The sequence below is a fragment of the Bos javanicus genome, chromosome 29 (genome assembly GCF_032452875.1).
Source record: "Bos javanicus breed banteng chromosome 29, ARS-OSU_banteng_1.0, whole genome shotgun sequence".
NCBI classification, from domain to species: Eukaryota; Metazoa; Chordata; class Mammalia; order Artiodactyla; family Bovidae; genus Bos; species Bos javanicus.
In genome coordinates this window covers 12,623,108-12,640,667 of record NC_083896.1, presented here as the reverse complement: position 1 = coordinate 12,640,667, position 17,560 = coordinate 12,623,108, and the positions used below count along the sequence as shown (strand labels likewise).

At 40.6% G+C, this 17,560-nt stretch overlaps 2 protein-coding genes across 13 annotated transcripts in view; one reads left to right on the top strand and one right to left on the bottom strand.

The window, feature by feature from the left end:
* ANKRD42 (ankyrin repeat domain 42) overlaps positions 1-17,560 on the top strand; it is a 68,374-nt gene that overhangs the window by 37,556 nt on the left and 13,258 nt on the right. For 8 of the 12 annotated variants that reach the window (XM_061406116.1, XM_061406114.1, XM_061406115.1 and 5 more), the window contains 3 exons: positions 515-690; positions 4,703-4,829; positions 12,265-12,409. In XM_061406116.1, coding sequence (XP_061262100.1) covers positions 515-690; positions 4,703-4,829; positions 12,265-12,409 — 448 coding nt within the window. Of the gene's footprint in view, positions 1-514; positions 691-4,702; positions 4,850-10,508; positions 10,594-12,264; positions 12,410-17,560 lie in introns of those variants that run through there. The other 4 variants (XM_061406117.1, XR_009734496.1, XM_061406119.1 and 1 more) reach the window with 4 other exon arrangements.
* Positions 12,683-17,560, bottom strand: part of CCDC90B (coiled-coil domain containing 90B) — a 38,363-nt gene continuing 33,485 nt past the window's right edge. Inside the window, exon 9 of the mRNA XM_061406126.1 lies at positions 12,683-12,902. Within this exon, the coding sequence (XP_061262110.1) occupies positions 12,883-12,902 (20 nt within the window). The 3' untranslated portion in view covers positions 12,683-12,882. The remainder of the gene's footprint in view (positions 12,903-17,560) is intronic.

The window sequence follows — 17,560 nt, the reverse complement described above, 5'->3', positions numbered from 1 at the left end:
AGGCCATCAGGAAAAGGTAGTGAACACAGGTAGATCAAGTAGGGTGGTTCTGGGCTTTCTGCTCAGTTGAGCAGCTGTGTCTGGGGCTCCACCAAATATTCTTTTGATAGTAGATCACCTCTTTCAGTTGGATTTTTGTCACTAAAAATTACGGAATCTGGGAATTCCCTAGCAGCCTCGTGGTTAGGACTCTGCACTCTCACTGCTGAGGGCCTGGGTTCAATCCCTGGTTGGGGAACTAAGATTCCACATGCCATGTAAATTGGCCTCTCCCCAAAATATGGAATCAGCCTTTAATATGACTGCTTATCCTTCGTTTCCACTAACTATTTGAGTTTCCTGCATAGCTGGGTATGTGTCACCATGTCACCGACCTTCAGATACAGTTTTGCTTCTTTAGTGGTGGGTGAGCTGGTGAGATGATGTAGAGTGTAATTCCCTAAATTAAGTACAAACTGTGATTTAAATTTGAAAAAGATTATGGATCCTGTTAATTACTAATTCTTTTCTACAGGTTTGCCCATTTAGCAGCAGTAAAGCTATTAGAAGGACTACAGAAATACGATATAGATGATGCGAATGAAATTAATGAAAATGATATTAGGTTTTTTATAAGACATGGTGTTGAGGGAAGCACTGATGCCAAAGATGATTTAGGTCTCAGTGAGTCGGATAAAACAGATGCCAGAGGTAAGTGTGCCAACTCTTTCATGATTTTCCCTTAAAAAAAAATACCGTAGCCACTTTTTACCACAAATTTGGGGAATTATTCTAAAGATAATTACCATCTACAAAGTACAATACTTTGGTATTTTGGGGAGAAGTAGTACAAAGTTTTGTACTAGGGGTTGTTGAACATGATCTCAGTCCCTCCATGAGGAAAGTGATATTTTCATGCCACATAACCCTAATTTCACTTCTCATGGTGTCTGTCAGAGAACCATGGCTCATATGAGTGGATGAGAACAACTGTTTCAATGGCACTCTTTGATAATGAGGAGAAAGAGAAGAAGGATCTGTTTGAATGGAGGCTAACCAAAGCAGAGGCAGGTGTAGTATAGTGAGCAGTGCTTGGGCAGTGGATTCAGACATCAGGGCTTCACCTCTTTCTAGCTGTGTTACTCTGAACCTTGGTTTCCTCACCTGTAAAAATGAGAATATTAACATCACCCTCACAGAGGGCGCTAACGAATGGGATGTGCCTAGCTCACGGCAGAAGCTTAGTAAATGTCAGTTCCCTTCCTCTTTTTTTCTTTTTTAATGATATTCGTTTATTTGGCTGTGCTGAGTCTTCGTTGCTGTTTGGGCTTTTCTCTGGTTGCAGTGCGTGGGCTTCTCATTGTGGTGGCTTCTCTTGCTGTGGAGCACGGGCTCCTGAGCGTCTGGGCTTCAGTAGTAGCAGCAGTGGGTTCAGTAATTGTGGCTCCCAGGCTCTAGAGCACAGGCTCAGTAGTTGTGCTGCATGGGCTTAGTTGTTCCTCAACATGTGGGATCCTCATGGACCAGGGATTGAACCTGTGTCTCCTGCATTGAGAGGCTGCTTCTTCACCACTGAGCCACCAGGGAAGCCCAGTTCCCTTCTTCCCGATCTCTGGGAAGTATTTTCAGTTATTCTGACAGGAGGAACTAGTTGTACCAAACCTGTAGTCTCTGAGAAAAATTTCTAATTCATGTCTAAATAAAAGAACATTTTTTTAAAGAACTCCCAGAACACTGTTAGATAGAACCTTATTCTCCAGGGATGGTAGAAACCTCTTTCCTGGTGAATGCAGGATCACCTCACAGCAAGGCTCAGAGTCAATGATCTTCTGAATTTCCTGATAGCTTTATTTTAAATAGCTTTATCGAGATGTAATTCACATACCATTCAGTCTACCTATTTAAAGTGTACAGTTTAATTAAGATTTTAGTGAATTCAGATTTGTGCAACCATTATTACAATAAAATTTGTAGTATTTCTATCACCCTCAAAAGAAACCTCGTACCTATTACCCCTACCTTCTTTTCCTTACCCCCAGACCATCCCTCAGATTAGGCATCTGCTGACCTACTCTCTGTAGGTTTGTCTATTCTAGGCATTTCATATGAATGAGATGATACCATCTGTGGTCTTTTGTGACTAGCTTCTGTCACTTACCACGTTTTCAAGCTTCATGTACTTTGTAACATTGTTTCATATTTCATATTTATTCTTTTTTACTGCTAAATACACTTTATATATCCATTTATCAGTTGTTGGTCATTTGAGTTGTTTCCATATTTTGGTTATTAAGAAGAATGCTGCTGTGAACATTCGTATACATGTTTTTGTGTGGACGTGTATTTTCATTTCTTTGGATACACCTAGGAGTTGGGATTGCTGCATCATCTGGTAAAAGTATGTCTGGCATTTTGAAGAACTTCAAACTGTTTTCCAAAGTGGCCGCACCATTTTACATTCCCACCAACCTTATGTGAGCGTTCCAGTTTCTCCACATCTTACCAGAGCTTGTTGTTGTCTAATTGATTATATTAATAGTTGATTAGAGTGTGTAGTGGTATTTCATTTGGTAGATTTGATTGGCATTTCCCTAATGATTAGTGGGATGTTCAGTATCTTTTCATGTGCCCATTGATCACTTGTAAAACTTCTTTGAAGAAATGTCTACTCAAATCCTTTGCCTATGTTTCAACTGAGTTATTTATCTTTTTATTATTGAGTTGTAAGAGAACTTCCAGATTTAAGTCCCGTGTCACACACATGATTTGCAGATATTATCCTGTTCCATGAGTTGTCTTTTTTCTTAATGATGTCCTTTGCAGTGCACATGCTTTTCATTTTGATGAAATCCACTTTATCTATTTTTTATTTTGTTTGTGCTTAGATTTCTTTTTGTTGATTGTACTGAGAATTAGCAAGGACTTACTAGAATTGCGGAAAATGAGCCGGGAATTTGTAGAATTTCAGTGTCTTCTGAAATGATTTGAGCAGGAGATACTTGTGAAGTATCATTGTCAGTGAATCACAAAATTTTTAAAAGATGCTTTGGGAAAGACCATGAATGAAACTAGAACAGGTTCCTACTGTGGTGTGTTTGATGTAAACATCCTCTTACACCCTTGTCATACAGTGAGACTGCTGGTGCCTGGCTGTGGTGTTGGCAGCTAGTGAGGGTTTTGTATGTGCTATTTCCTTATCCTTATTTAATTTTATGCCAGAACAAAATCCAAAGGACTAGCCAGTCTCTTCTTGGAACACTAGGTTTTGCAAGACCACCTACAGGGAACTGGTTGGATTTCTTGTCATCCCAGAATTCTTGGAACTGAGTTTCAGTTCAGAGCATTCTTTAGTGAGTTAGGTTTAGGGTCATGGCATCATAGAACCCTGGAACCATTTGATGTTTGGCTCCTGGCTTAACACACCTGTCATGTCATCCAGCATCCAGTTGCTTTCAGTGAAGACACTCACTGCTGCCAAGGTGGCCCATTTCTACCTTCTGACAGGGTTCTTGTGAGGATTAAAATGTACAAGGCACTTCGCGTAGTGTCCTGCCCATCATAGGCACTCCACAAATGCACGGTAACTCTTAGCACTTTTATTTTAAGTTTCACCTCTGTTAAGATCTCTCTTCCTGGAGCTAATCCTGATCAGTCCTAGCTCTTACAATCCCATAGAACAGCTTTTTCAAAACATAGCCTTCAAATACTAAAGATTAGATAAACAGTCAGAATTCTTTCAATCTTATGTAACATTAAAAAAAAAAAATCCCCTTATTTGCTTGCTGGTGGTTACAGTGGATCCCAAACCTGTCTGCACATCTGCATTGTCAGAGGAGCTCCTGAGGAGTATGAAGACCTGAATTTGTAGGACTGACATGGGGCTCAAACATATGCATTTTTAAAAGTGCCCAAGTTGATTCTGATGTGTGCAGTTTGGAACCTGCAACTCTAACCAACTGAGAGATAAATCAGAGGAAGTTATTTGTTAACCTAGTTGTATGGCAGAGTTTCTCAGCTTCTGTACTATTGACATTTTGGGCCAGATCCTTCTTTGTTGAGGGGGTTCTCGTGTGTATTTTAAGATCTTTAGTAGCATCCTGAGCCTCTACATGCCAATAGCCTGTTTCCCTTCATCCTCCAGCAAGTTAAAAGTTTTCCAGATATTGTCGCATACTCCTTCTAGGAGAAAAATCAACCCAGGTTGAGAACTAGTACCAGAAAGGATAGAAAAATGTTAGTTTTAATAGTTGGAGAATAGCTCAAAGCAGCTATCAGCAAACTTCGTTTTCAGTATCATCTTTTGAAGGTACTACAAGTGACTAATGACAAAATTTGGGGATTGTATTAGTTCTGGTTTATCTTAAAGAAATCAAGCATGTTTCAATTTTTCTAACTGTCTGACATAATTAGATTATGCGTGATCGGTAGTCCTAAAACGCTGCTGGCCAGCCTCCCTCCCTCCCTGTTCATGGTATTAATAACAGCAGTAACAATGACCTCCTCCAGCATCAGTATCGCCCAGTCAGGCATTTCACTGTTTGTTCACCCTAATACTCTGCTACTGGTGTTTATCCTTCTGTGTAGACACCACCCTCCCTCCCTCCCCTCCCCCTGACCTTGCAGACACGGCTCTAGAGGAAGAATATGCTTCAGGGCCGGCCTCCTGTGAGCACATGGGCTGTTTCCTGTCTAAACTAGGTTGCTGTTCAACTCTGTCTTGCAGTGAGAGCTTTTAAGAAAATCATAGAATTGAGACACCTCCTTGAAATTGCTGAGAGCAACTATAAACATTTGGGAGGAATAACAGAAGAAGATATAAAGCAGAAGAAAGAACAGCTCGAGTCTGCAAAGTAATGTCCTCAAAACTCTAGTAATTTGTTTTTACTTACCTTTCTACATGTCACGTGAGGGTTTGTTGCTGAAGAACTTGTTTTTTCATCCCACCAAAGGGTTTGAGTTTCCAACCTGTTTTCCTCTTAAACTCTCAGATGGAGAAGGTGTTAAGATTTTTTAAAAATTGTGGTAAAATATGCGTAACATAGAATATGTCACCTTAACCGTTTTTAAGGTAGAATTCAGTCATGTTATGTACATTGACATTTTCACACAACCGTTCTCCAGAACTTTCTATCTTGCAAAACTAAAACATAAGGAGGAGTTGTTGTTTTTGAGACAGCTCTGCGCGATTTTCAGCCAACACAGTCTCTAGCCATCCCTGTCATATTGGACTTCCTGTTCACAAGTGTGTGACCCAGTCCTGTGTTCATGGATGGTGGTGCCCCCCAGAATGCTCGCAAGCCTGGAGGCAGTGAGGGCCCCCTCGCCTTTCACTTCCTGCACCCAGGGTCGGCTCTCGGCACATCTGGCCCCTCTCTAGTTGATGAACAGCTGCTGAGACAGAGGGTGTCAAGTGCTTACTCCTCCCACTGCTGCTCTGCTAGTCTGTCTCCTTTACACAGTGCGCAGAGAACACAGTTAGGCAGCAGGGAGACTTCTGGTTTTAGTAAACGTGGGTCTTTAAAGAGTGGAGCACATGGGTTCTTTGCTTCCCCTGCCCTTTCCTTTCATTGGATTCTCTCCCTCCTCCTCATTAGAACCTCCTGTTTCCCTTTCATTCATCCTCTTCTGCATCTAGTCTCAGTAAGAGATCTGGTAATTTATTCAAAGTAACATCTAAGTCTTTGATAAGCTATCTTTCCATGGATATTTGAAAGTTGTGGTAAACCAAAAAAAATTTTATTTTAATAAGAGTGTCTTTGTATTTCATTAGTCACATCATACAAGTAGCTATCCACTGCCTCTGTAAAGTCTTTGAGCTGTAGAATGTTTTTAGTATTGGCCTCTGCCTAAGAGCCTAGCTGAGATTTCTTAGATCCCTTGTAGTCTAGAAAAGTACTTCACAGTGGAGCAGTTATTTCCTAGATAATGAGCTTTAAATTTTGTTCCCTTTACTTCTGAGACAGATTGCTATACTACTTGTACTGTTGATACTTCTGAGCTCTGCTGTATGCTAGGCATGAAGTAAGCCTCTCATATATATTGTTTGATGCAATCTTCATACTTCCATGAGCTATTCTCTCACTATGTGGATTAGGAAACCAAGATTTAATTTACCGGTGAAGAGACTTGCATGAAGTCACAAAGAGAGGACTAAGGGCGAGGGGTGCAGCCAGGATTTGGCCTGAATCTATTGACTCCAAATCTATTAGCCAAGGTCATCACAATTTTAATAGTCTTCTTGTTATTGTTCAGTCACTAAGTTGTGCCTGACTCTTTGTGACCCCATGGACTGCAGCACACCAGGCTCCTCTGTCCTCGGTTAACTCCAAGAGTTTGCTCAGATTCATGTCCATTGAGTTGGTGATACTGTCTAACCATCTCATCCTCTGTTGCCTCCTTATCCTTTTGCCTTCAACCTTTCCCAGCTTCAGGGCCTTTTTCAATGAGTTGGCTCTTTGCATCAGGTGGCCAAAGTATTGAAGCTTCAGCATCAGTCCTACCAATGAATAGTCAGGGTTGGTTTCCTTTAGGATTAACTAGTTTGATCTTCTTGCAGTCCAGGGGATTCTTGAGAGTCTTCTCCAGCACCACAATTTGAAAGCATCAATTCTTTGGTGCTCAGCTTTCTTTATGCTCCAACTCTCACATCCATACATGACTACCGGAGAAACCATAGCTTTGATTATATGGACCTTTGTCGGCAAAGTGATCTCTGCTTTTTAATACACTGCCTAGGTTTGTCATAATTTTCCTTCTAAGGAGCAAGCACCTTTTAATTTCATGGCTGCAGTCACCATCCACAGTGATTTTCAAGCCCCGCCAAAGAAAATCTGTCACTGCTTCTACTTTTCTCCCCTTCTATTTGCCATGAAGTGATGGGACCAGATGCCATGATCTTCCTTTTTTTAAAGTTGATTTTTTAAATTAGTTTAATTGGAGAATAATTACAATATCATGATGGTTTTCCCCATACAGTGGGACTGTCCATGTGGCACTAGGGTAAAGAACCTGCCTGTCAATGAACGAGATGTAAAAGACACAGGTTCGATCCCTTTGTCCAGAAGATCCCCTCGGGGAGGGCATGGCAACCCACTCCAGTATTCTTGCCTGAAGAATCCCATGGACAGAGGAGTCTGGAAGGCTACAGTCCATAGGGTTGCATAGAGTTGGACACGACTGTGCGAGAATAATTGGAGAATAATTACTTTACAACATTGTGATGGTTTTTCCCATACGTTGAGATGAATCAGCCATGGGTCCATGGGTCCCCCCATCCTGAACCACCCCCCCCACCTTCCTCCCCACCCCATCCCTATGGTTTGTCCCAGAGCACCAGCTTTGAGTGCCCTACTTCATGCATCGAACTTGCAGTGGTCTCTGTTTCACATATGGTAATATACATGTTTCAGGGCTATTTTCTCCAATCACCGCACCCTTGCCTTCTCCCACAGTCCAAAAGTCTGTTCTTTGCATCTATGTCTCTTCTGCTGCCTTGCATATAGGATTGTTGTTACCATCTTTCTAAATTCCACAAATGTGTTAATATATAGTATTGGTGTTTCTCTTTCTGACTTACTTCACTCTGTATAATAGGTTCCAGTTTCATCCACCTCATTGGAACTGACTCAAATGTGTTCCTTTTTATAGCAGAGTAATATTCCATTGTGTATATGTACCACAACTTCCTTATCCTGCTGATGGACATCCATGTCCTAGCTATTGTAAACAGTGCTGCAAGGAACATTGGGGTACACGTGTCTCTTTCAATTCTGGTTTCCTTGGTGTGAATGCCCAGCAGTGGGATTGCTGGGTTGTATGGCAGTTCTGTTTCCAGTTTTTTAAGGAATCTCCACGCTGTTCTCCATAGTGGCTGTACTAGTTTGCATTCCCACCGATAGTATAAGAGAGTTCCCTTTTCTCCACACCGTCTCCAGCATTTATTGTTTGTAGACTTCTTGATAACAGCCATTCTGACTGGCGTGAGATGATATCTCATTGTAGTTTTGATTTGCATTTCTCTAGTAATGAGTGATGTTGACCATCTTTTCATGTGTTTGTTAGCCATCTGTATGTCTTCTTTGGAGAAATGTTTGTTTAGGTCTTTTTGCCACTTTTTCATTGGGTTGTTTGTTTTTCTGGTTTTGAGCTGATGAGCTGCTTGTATATTTTGGAGATTAATTCTTTGTCAGTTGCTTCATTTGCTGTTATTTTCTTCCATTCTGAAGGCTGTGTTTTCCCCTTGCTTATAGTTTCCTTCATTGCTCATAAGCTTTTAAGTTTAATTAGGTCCCACTTGTTTATTTTTGTTTTATTTCCATTACTCTGGGAGGTGGGTCATAGAGGATCTTGCTGTGATTTATGTCATCGAGTGTTCTGCCTGTTTTCCTCTAAGAGTTTTATAGTTTCTGGTCTTACATTTGGATCTTTAATCCATTTTGAGTTTATTTTCGTGCATGGTGTTAGAAAGTGTTCTAATTTCATTCTTTTATATGTGGTTGGCCAGTTTTCCCAGCACCATTTGTTAAAGAGATTGTTTTTTTTCCATTGTATATTTTTGCATCCTTTGTCAAAGATAAGGTGTCCACAGGTGCTTGGGTTTCCCTCTGGGCTTTCTATTTTGTTCCATTGATCTCTATTTCTGTCTTGTGCCAGTACCATACTGTCTTGATGACTGTACCTTTGTAGTGTCATCTGAAGTCAGGAAGGGTGATTCCTCTTGTTCCATTCTTCTTTCTCAAGATTGCTTTGGTTATTCAAGGTTTTTTGTGTTTCCATACAAACTGTGAAATTATATGTTCTAGTTCTGTGAAAAATACTGTTGGTAGCTTGATAGGGATTGCATTGAATCTATAGATTGTTTTGGGTAGTATACTTATTTTCACTATATTGATTCTTCCAATCCACAAACATGGTATATTTCTCCATCTATTTGTGTCATCTTTGATTTCTTTCATCAATGTTTTATAGTTTTCTATATATTGGTCTTTTGTTTCTTTAGGTAAATTTATTCGTATTTTATTCTTTTTGTTGCAATGGTGAATGGGATTGTTTCCGTAATTTCTCTATTTTTTCATTGATAGTGTATAGGATTGCAAGGGATTTCTGTGTATTAATTTTATATCCTGCAGCTTTACTGTATTCATTGATTAGCTCTAGTAGTTTTCTGGTGGCATCTTTAGGGTTTTCTATGTAGAGGATCATGTCATCTGCAAACACTGCAAGTTTTACTTCTTCTTTTCCAGTCTGGATTCCTTTTATTTCTTTTTCTTATCTGATTGCTGTGGCTAGGACTTCCAAAACTATGTTGAATAGTAGTGGTGAGAGTGGGCAACCGTGTCTTGTTCCTGATTTTAGAGGAAATGTTTTCAGTTTTTCACCATTGAGGATACTGTTTGCTGGGGTTTATCATATATGGCTTTTCTTATGTTGAGGTATATTCCTTCTGTGTCTGCTTTCTGGAGAATTTTTATCATAAATGGGTGGGTGTTGAGTTTTGTCAAAGGCTTTCTCTGCATTTATTGAGATAATCATATGGCTTTTATTTTTCAATTTGTTAATGTGGTATATTACATTGATTGTGGATGTTGAAGAATCCTTGCATCCCTGGGATAAAGCTCACTTGATCATGATGTATGATCTTTTTAATATGTTGTTGGTTTCTGTTTTCTAGGATTTTGTTGAAGATTTTTGCGTCTATGTTCATCAGTGATATTGGCCTGTAGTTTTCTTTTTTTGTGGCATCTTTGTCTGGCTTTGGTATTAGGGTGATGGTGGCCTCATAGAAACGAGTTTGGGAGTTTGCTTTCCTCTGCAATTTCCTGGAAGAGTTTGAGTAGGATAGGTGTTAGCTCTTCTCTAAATTTTTTGTAGAATTCACCTGTGAAGCCATCTGGTCCTGGGGTTTGTTTGTTGGAAGATTTTTGATTACAGTTTCGATTTCTGTGCTTGTGACTGATCTGTTCAGATTTTCTATTTCTTCCTGGTTCAGTTTTGGAAGGTGATACTTTTCTAAGAATTTGTCCATTTCTTCCATAATGTTGAGTTTTAAACCAGCTTTTTCACATTCCCCTTTCACCCTCATCAAGAGAGTCTTTAGTTCTTCTTCATTTTCTGCCATTAGAGTGGTATCATCTGCATATCTGAGGTTGTTGATATTTCTCCTAGTGATCTTGATTCCAGCTTGTGCTTCATCCAGGCCAGATGATGTATTCTGCATATAAATTAAGTAAGTGAAGTCGCTCAGTCGTGTCTGACTCTTTGTGACCCCAAGGACTGTAGCTCACCAGGCTCCTCCATCCATGGAATTTTCTAGGCAAGAGTACTGGAGTGGGTTGCCATTTGCTTCTCCAGGGATCTTCCCGACCCAGGGATTGAACTTGGGTCTCCTGCATTGCAGGCAGATGCTTTACCATCTGAGCCACCAGGGAATAGGGTGACAATATACAGCTTTGATGTCCTCCTTTCCCAGTTTTGAACCAGTCAGTTGTTCCATGTCTGATTCTAACTGTTGCTTCTTGACCCACATACAGGTTTCTCAGGAGACAGATAAGGTGGTCTGATACTCCCATCTCTTTAAGAATTTTCCACAGCTTGTTGTGATCCACACAGTCAAAGGTATTAGTCAATGAAGCAGAAGTAGATGTTTTTCTGGAATTCCCTTGCCTTTTCCATGATCCATCCACTTCTTTGTTCCCCACTTTGTGTTGAGTACATCCTAAGACATTTATTTTTTGGATACAAACTCCTGATACTAGATGTAAATGTAAAGAAAACCTGGCTAAGAATTGGTTGAGGGATGTCCTTTTGATTTTGTTATTAGTTAGATGAAACGAATCAATCATGGGGCTGATTTTCATTTCCTGTTTTCTGAATTCTAGGTTTCCATAGTTACGTTGTTCTTCCTATCCCCAGCCTCAACCCCACTCACTTCCATACTAGAGCTACTATTGTTTATTCTTAGATTGCCCTCTTTGAGACCTGACATACAAGTCAGCATGCCTTGGGAGTTCTGGTCCCCTCATCATCCCAATAAGGCAGAAAATAACTCTGGTTCAAATCCTAGCATCATTTGTCTGGGTTTATTTTCGTTTATTTTCACATTATCCTGATATGTCTCCCAACTCCTTGTCCCTGCTCCTTCCTCTCCCACCCTCATACCCTGTGGTCTGTTAATCATGTTAAAACCCAAGCAGATAAATTTCACCTATTGTTCACTGAAAAGAAGCGAGGCCCACAAATGTATATAATGTACAACTTCATTTATGAGCAGAGACAAAACTAATCTAACATGATCAGTGTTCAGAAGTTTGGGTGCTTGTGCAAAGCAAGGATTGCCTGGGGAGAATGTGAGGAACTTTCTGAGATGACAGAAGTGTTTTGTATCTTGGTAGTCATGGTGAATGCAAAGGTGTACACATTAGTGGAAACTCATTGAAGGGAATTCCCTGGTGGTCCAGTGTTTAAAGAGTCTGTGCTTCCACTGCAGGGGGCACATGCTGCATGGCCTGGCCACGAAAAAAGAAAAGAAACAAAACTCATTGAATTGTTTACTTGATATTTGTGTAATCACACAAAGTGGATTTGACATCATTAGAAAGCTGAACAAAGCAAAAGAAATCTGTTATTATAGTCCTGCTCTCTCTGTTGAGACCCTCCAATGGCTTCCCGTTTCACTGAGTGAAGCCTGGTCCTCCCTGTGACCTGCACAACCCTGCTTGTTCTGGCTTCTTTTACCTCTCAGACTCTACTCCAGTCACACTGGCTTCCAGTTTTCTTCTAGTTCCCAGGCATTTCTCTGCCTCAGGACCTTTGCACTTGCTGTTCTGTCTGGGATGCTCTTTCCCTGGATGTCCACTTAATTATTTCTCTTTCCTTTGGAATTTTGCTCACAAGCCCCCTTCTCAGTAAGGCGTTCCCTGGTCACTGTGTACGAAATATTAACCCCTTCCTCTACAACATCTTCTAGACTGTCTTGCTCTATTTTTTCCCTCCCTAGTACTTATTACCTTCCAACATACTTATATTTGAGTACATATATTTTCTTATTTTCTTTACTGTCTTTCTCCCCTGCCTAAGAAAGCCCCATGAGGGCAGAAACGGCCTACTTTGTTCACTACTTTATTCCCAGGATCTAGATCAGTGCGAGCTCACAGTAGACTTTTAATACATATTTGTTGAATAAATGATTTATTTGCCTTAAATATAATGTATGGATACTTTTCACTATTACCAGAAATAATTGCTAGTTGATATTGGTTATTGATTGAAAACAAAATTTTTTGACAGGACTATCAAAGAGCTGCAGGGCCAGCTGGAGTATGAACGATTACGCAGAGAGAAGTTAGAATGTCAGCTGGATGAGTATCGAGTGGAGGTGGATCAACTCAAGGAGATGCTGGAAAAAACTCAGGTCCCCAACTTTGTGGCTGTGGTTGGTATCCTTCTTAACACGTTTATGTTTCTCAAGAGATAGTATATAAGAGTAGCTAAGAGTACAAGCTTTGGATGGCGCTATTTCGGTTTGAATTCCAGCTACAACCATTTTTGGTTTGGACAAGTCATTTAACCTTTCTGTACCTTAGGTATAAATTGGAGATAATTTATAATTTCTAGAGTGTTCTAGGAATGAAAGGAATATATATGTGTGTGTGTATACATATATAAGAGATTAATTGAGAGTAATTATTAATTTGTACAAAATAAAAAGCCAGGAAGTTTTTATTATAAATCATATTTGAGGTGGTATAGATCTGGAACAAAATTAACTCATGAGGACTTTAATAATCACTTTAAAAATACTAAAATAATATATGTCCTTGTTGTTAAATGTTAAAAGCAGGGCAGATGCTCCTTCCCATTCTGAGTTCCATTCTCCAGAAGAAGCTGCTGTGGTTTGGTCTCATATTAGACAACATTCTGTTCACCTGCAAATACATGTGTATATTTCTATATGCAAATTCAAACATTTTTCTCTGGGTTTTGGTATCTCATCTGTGCTTAATTTTCCAGAGGATATAATTAACCATCATAATTAACCCGTTCTCTTCTTTTGCCATGATCATCTGATCTCATGTTTAGCCCCTGGGGCACTTTAGTATGGAGAAGCTGGCTGGGGCAGTCCTGCAGTGTTGTCTTCTGGACACACACCTTTAATAAACTCCCACACTCCAGATCCGCCTCCTGTCCGCCTTATGGTGGGAAATCTACCGGCTCTGGTCTCCTCAGAGCAGGGATGTACTGTTCTTTACTAGCTGCCTGTATCTTTTGCTGCACACCTTTTGAGTCAATCCAAATTGATGGTCTGCATAGGACATTTTTGGGGCTTTAGCTGTTTCTGATTACTCTCTTCTCGCCCAGAAACGTGTGTTCCCAGGGTAAGTTTGACATCACTCCCTAGAGCACCTCCTCCCTAAGATCTGCTCTCTACCAGCAATGTGTAGCTCTCAGGAGTGCTGACTTGTGGTCCTGTGCTCTGGGCCCCTTGGCTTTTGTGGTCCTGTAGGTTCCACCAGTTTTTGTAAATGAGCAAATGTCACTGACCTCTCATGGAAGCTGCTTATTTTCTGTTCTGCAAAAGTTTCTGGGTCTCAATTTCCTCATCTGTAAAATGGGGATAACACCTACCCCATGGGGTATTGATGTTAGATGAAATACTGTGTGAAAATCCTGAGGTATCTTCTGTCTCCAGTATTCATAGTATTACATTCTCCCCTCCTCATATCCTTTCCTTTTTCCTTTCTTTCTTTCCATTTTCTACATTTGAGTTATGTAAACAGTGGATAAATGTGTAGAGCCCTATGCATCTGAGAGTAGAAGGAATTAGTTTATTTGGGAGTCTAAACACATGAAGTATAAATAAAATGAACTTTGGATTCTGTACTTACTTTTATAGAGGCTTCAAGAAGCTCTCACTAATCTTTCTCCTGCCACCTACTGATAAAGAGACCCATGATTGGGTCTCCATCTTAAGATTTAGTAAAATCATCTATAAAAGAATCTGCAATAGTATAATTTTTAGCCAGAAAAAAATGTCTTAGGCTAGTTTGATGTAATGCACTTAAATCATTTCTTTATAATAACTGGTTTTGATAATAACTTTCTGTAGTGTTTTGTCGTATGCTGTCTCAGCTTATATTAACCCACTTCACAAGCTTGTTGTTTTCTATTCTCTTACATGTAGCCTACCTCTTCCTGAACTTGCCCAACACTTTCCCACCCCCAAGCCTTTGTTCATTTTGTTTTCATTTGTAAAGTTCATCACACTGCACACTCTTTGGGGTGCTCTTTGGTATGTGGCTTCCCTGGTGGCTCAGATGGTAAAGAATCTGCCTGCAATGCAGGAGACCTGGATTCGATCCCTGGGTCGGGAAGATCCCCTGGAGAAGGGCATGGCAACCCACTCGTGTGTTGCCTGGAAAATTCTTTGGACAAAGGAACCTGGCAGGCTACAGTCCATGGGGTTGCAAACGGTTGGACATGATTGAGCAACTAACACTTTTAATATGTGTATTGTACTTAAATAAAAATGTTTACTTAAAAAACTTAAACTAGATGGGAACTCTAATAGCTTCGGTAGAGATTGAGGCAGATTGCTGCCACAGATTGAGGCAGCACTGAACTCATGCTTCCGTCTAAAGCCAGTGTCATTTGGGAGGTCGTTGGTGTAAAGCTTTGGGCCATGCTTTCTAATCTAGAATGGCCACTGTGGAACTGGTAACATTCCATGATTACTTCCGGGTTTAACTTTCTCTCGTTTTCTGCCTACAAGGCTGTGGAACATGGTTGGACTTTGATATGTCCTCTGCTGGGCTTTTCTGTCCTGACATCCTAGCCTGTGAGCCTGTTAATGATCCTTGGAACAATCTGAGAGTTTAAGTGAGTTTATCCATGCTGAGCTATTACTGTAAGGAAGTTCTAGAAGTTTGTCATCTGTCTTTGTATTGGTTATACAGTTTTGACACTGTATTAAGACTTTTCTCATAATCAGGAAGGTGGGATTTATTTCGTTTTAGTTGTGTATGCTTCCCAGAACTTCTTAGGTTGCATGAACTTTTAAAAACAAGCATCCCATGTACCTTTGCCACCAGTTTCATGTGCAGTGCTGTTGGTCTCTTTAACAAACCTGTATATTCTTTCAGATGGAAACTGGTTAATATTTAGAATACATTTTCATAGAGGGGTTGTTGGCTAATGTACACTTAGAATTGCTTTTGGTGCCTAAGCATCATGATTTATACATCTCTCAGTATTGCAGTTCTTTTTTCCCAAGTTTGGGAGAAAACACATATTAGGGAGAAAAATGTTTCTGGCTATAATTTATGATGAGGAAATGAGTAATCTTGGTGAAGAATGTTCCCCAAATGCAAAAACATTTGGAATTTGGAACTTCCTGTGAACACTTACTGGAGGCCTGTTGGGTGCCAAGCACCTATTTTCTTTTGAACTAGTTTACGGTAAGGCTTGGTTTGATAGAACAAGTTACCTATTTGATGTTAGTTGAGGCTTTGGTATTTAATCACTTTCTAGAGTATTTGGGATTGTTACAAACCTCCTTTATGAGTTAGCATATATGAAAAATGAAGGAAAATAAATGTTAACTGTTAGCAAAAGTCTGGTAATGCTATTAAGCACTAGAAAATTGGCTGTCTCTGACAAGTAGCTTCCTATCTTTCCCTGCATTGTTTTCTTTCTCTGATTCTTAGTTGGGTGAGGTTAAACTCCTGCCCTACCTTAGTGTTTTTCTTTCATGTACATCTTTGCATTCATCCCCTGATGATCTTGAGGTCCTCCTGAAACCTGGGGGTCAATTGAGCATCTATTTTCCATTTCCTACTCCACCAGACTCCTGAGTGGGAACCAGCTCTCATGCCTATTTGTATACCTATAGCATAGTATATACAGTACATAGTACAGTTGTAGGAACCAAATGAGCAAACTTTTTGCTGGAAGACAATTGAAGAATGGTTATAACATGATCTTAGGTGTCAGACAAAATTTGGATTAAAATCCTGCCATTGACTTAGTGTTGTGACCTTGGGGAAAGTTGTTTAACGTCTCGGACTTCTGTCTCTGTATCTCTAAAATGTTGGTAATACAACCTGCTTCACCTTGTTGTATGTGTAAAGTATGAAGTACAGTGGCACCATCTGCTAAACCCCAGTGAAAGGCTTGTTGATCTTGGTCTTCAGACTGGTTGGTTGGCAAGCTTTTTCAAGAGAAGGGGTCGTATTACTCTATGCTCACCAGTGCGTGGCCACTATAAGGGATGGCTAGCAGCCAACAAAGGTTCGTCCAGTCAAGGCTATGGTTTTTCCTGTGGTCATGTATGGATGTGAGAGTTGGACTGTGAAGAAGGCTGAGCGCTGAAAAATTGATGCTTTTGAACTGTGGTGTTGGAGAAGACTCTTGAGAGTCCCTTGGACTACAAGGAGATCCAACCAGTCCATTCTGAAGGAGATCAGCTCTGGGATTTCTTTGGAAGGAATGATGCTAAAGCTGAAACTCCAGTACTTTGGCCACCTCATGCGAAGAGTTGACTCACTGGAAAAGACTCTGATGCTGGGAGGGATTGGGGGCAGGAGGAGAAGGGGACGACAGAGGATGAGATGGCTGGATGGCATCACTGACTCGATGGACGTGAGTCTGGGTGAACTCCGGGAGTTGGTGATGGACAGGGAGGCCTGGCGTGCTGCGATTCATGGGGTTGCAAAGAGTCGGACACAACTGAGCGACTAATCTGATCTGATCTGAGCAGGTTCTCCATCTATTCCTCGCTCAAGTTTGCAGCTGAGGGAAGGGACAGATGTGTGATTTTGTTTTCCCAGGTGGTGTTGCAATAACAGCAGTTTCCTTCTGTGTTCACGCACTCGTGTGCGTTAAGCTGACTGACCTCATTAGCAAAGGTGTAGGTGGGAACACCTTGGGGAGTGCCGCCTCTAGTCACGGGCTCTCCTGATAAGACATGCACCTTGTGATGTTCCTGAAACTCCTGCTGCATTCAGATCTGTCCTGCTCAACTGAACAGAGCATTTTTGACTAGAAGAATTATTCAAAGATGACTGACATATATGAGTATCCAGTGTTTCTAGTTTTCTCTTCCTCCTGCCCAGAGCTTTTATGAAGTGAGTCTTCTGTGCTAGATACTGAGAATACCATGATGGAATGAGAAATACTCGGAAACAGTACGTGACAGGGCAAAGCAGGATACGAGACAAGAGCAGTTAGGGGATGTTGTGTGAACAGAGGACGTGCAGGACCTGGAATGTGACTCCTAGCAGAATGGGGCTTGCTAAGAATCCAGAGGGTGGCATATTAACACTTTGTGTTATTTCCTTTAGTAACATTCTATGAAATGTTGGTCTAAGAAGCAGGAATGACAAGGTGTTCTGTACTGGGGGTATGAGGGGAAGGCAGGGCTGGCTGATTTCTCCAGGTGCCTCCCAGGCTGATGAGTCAGCACATTATGATGCTCTGGTGCTTCAGATGTAAGAACTTACTTACACAAAATTCTAAAAGAGATGTAAACTAGAGTTGAAAATTATTAGCATGTTGAAACATAATGTAGAAAGATGAAAATGTATCT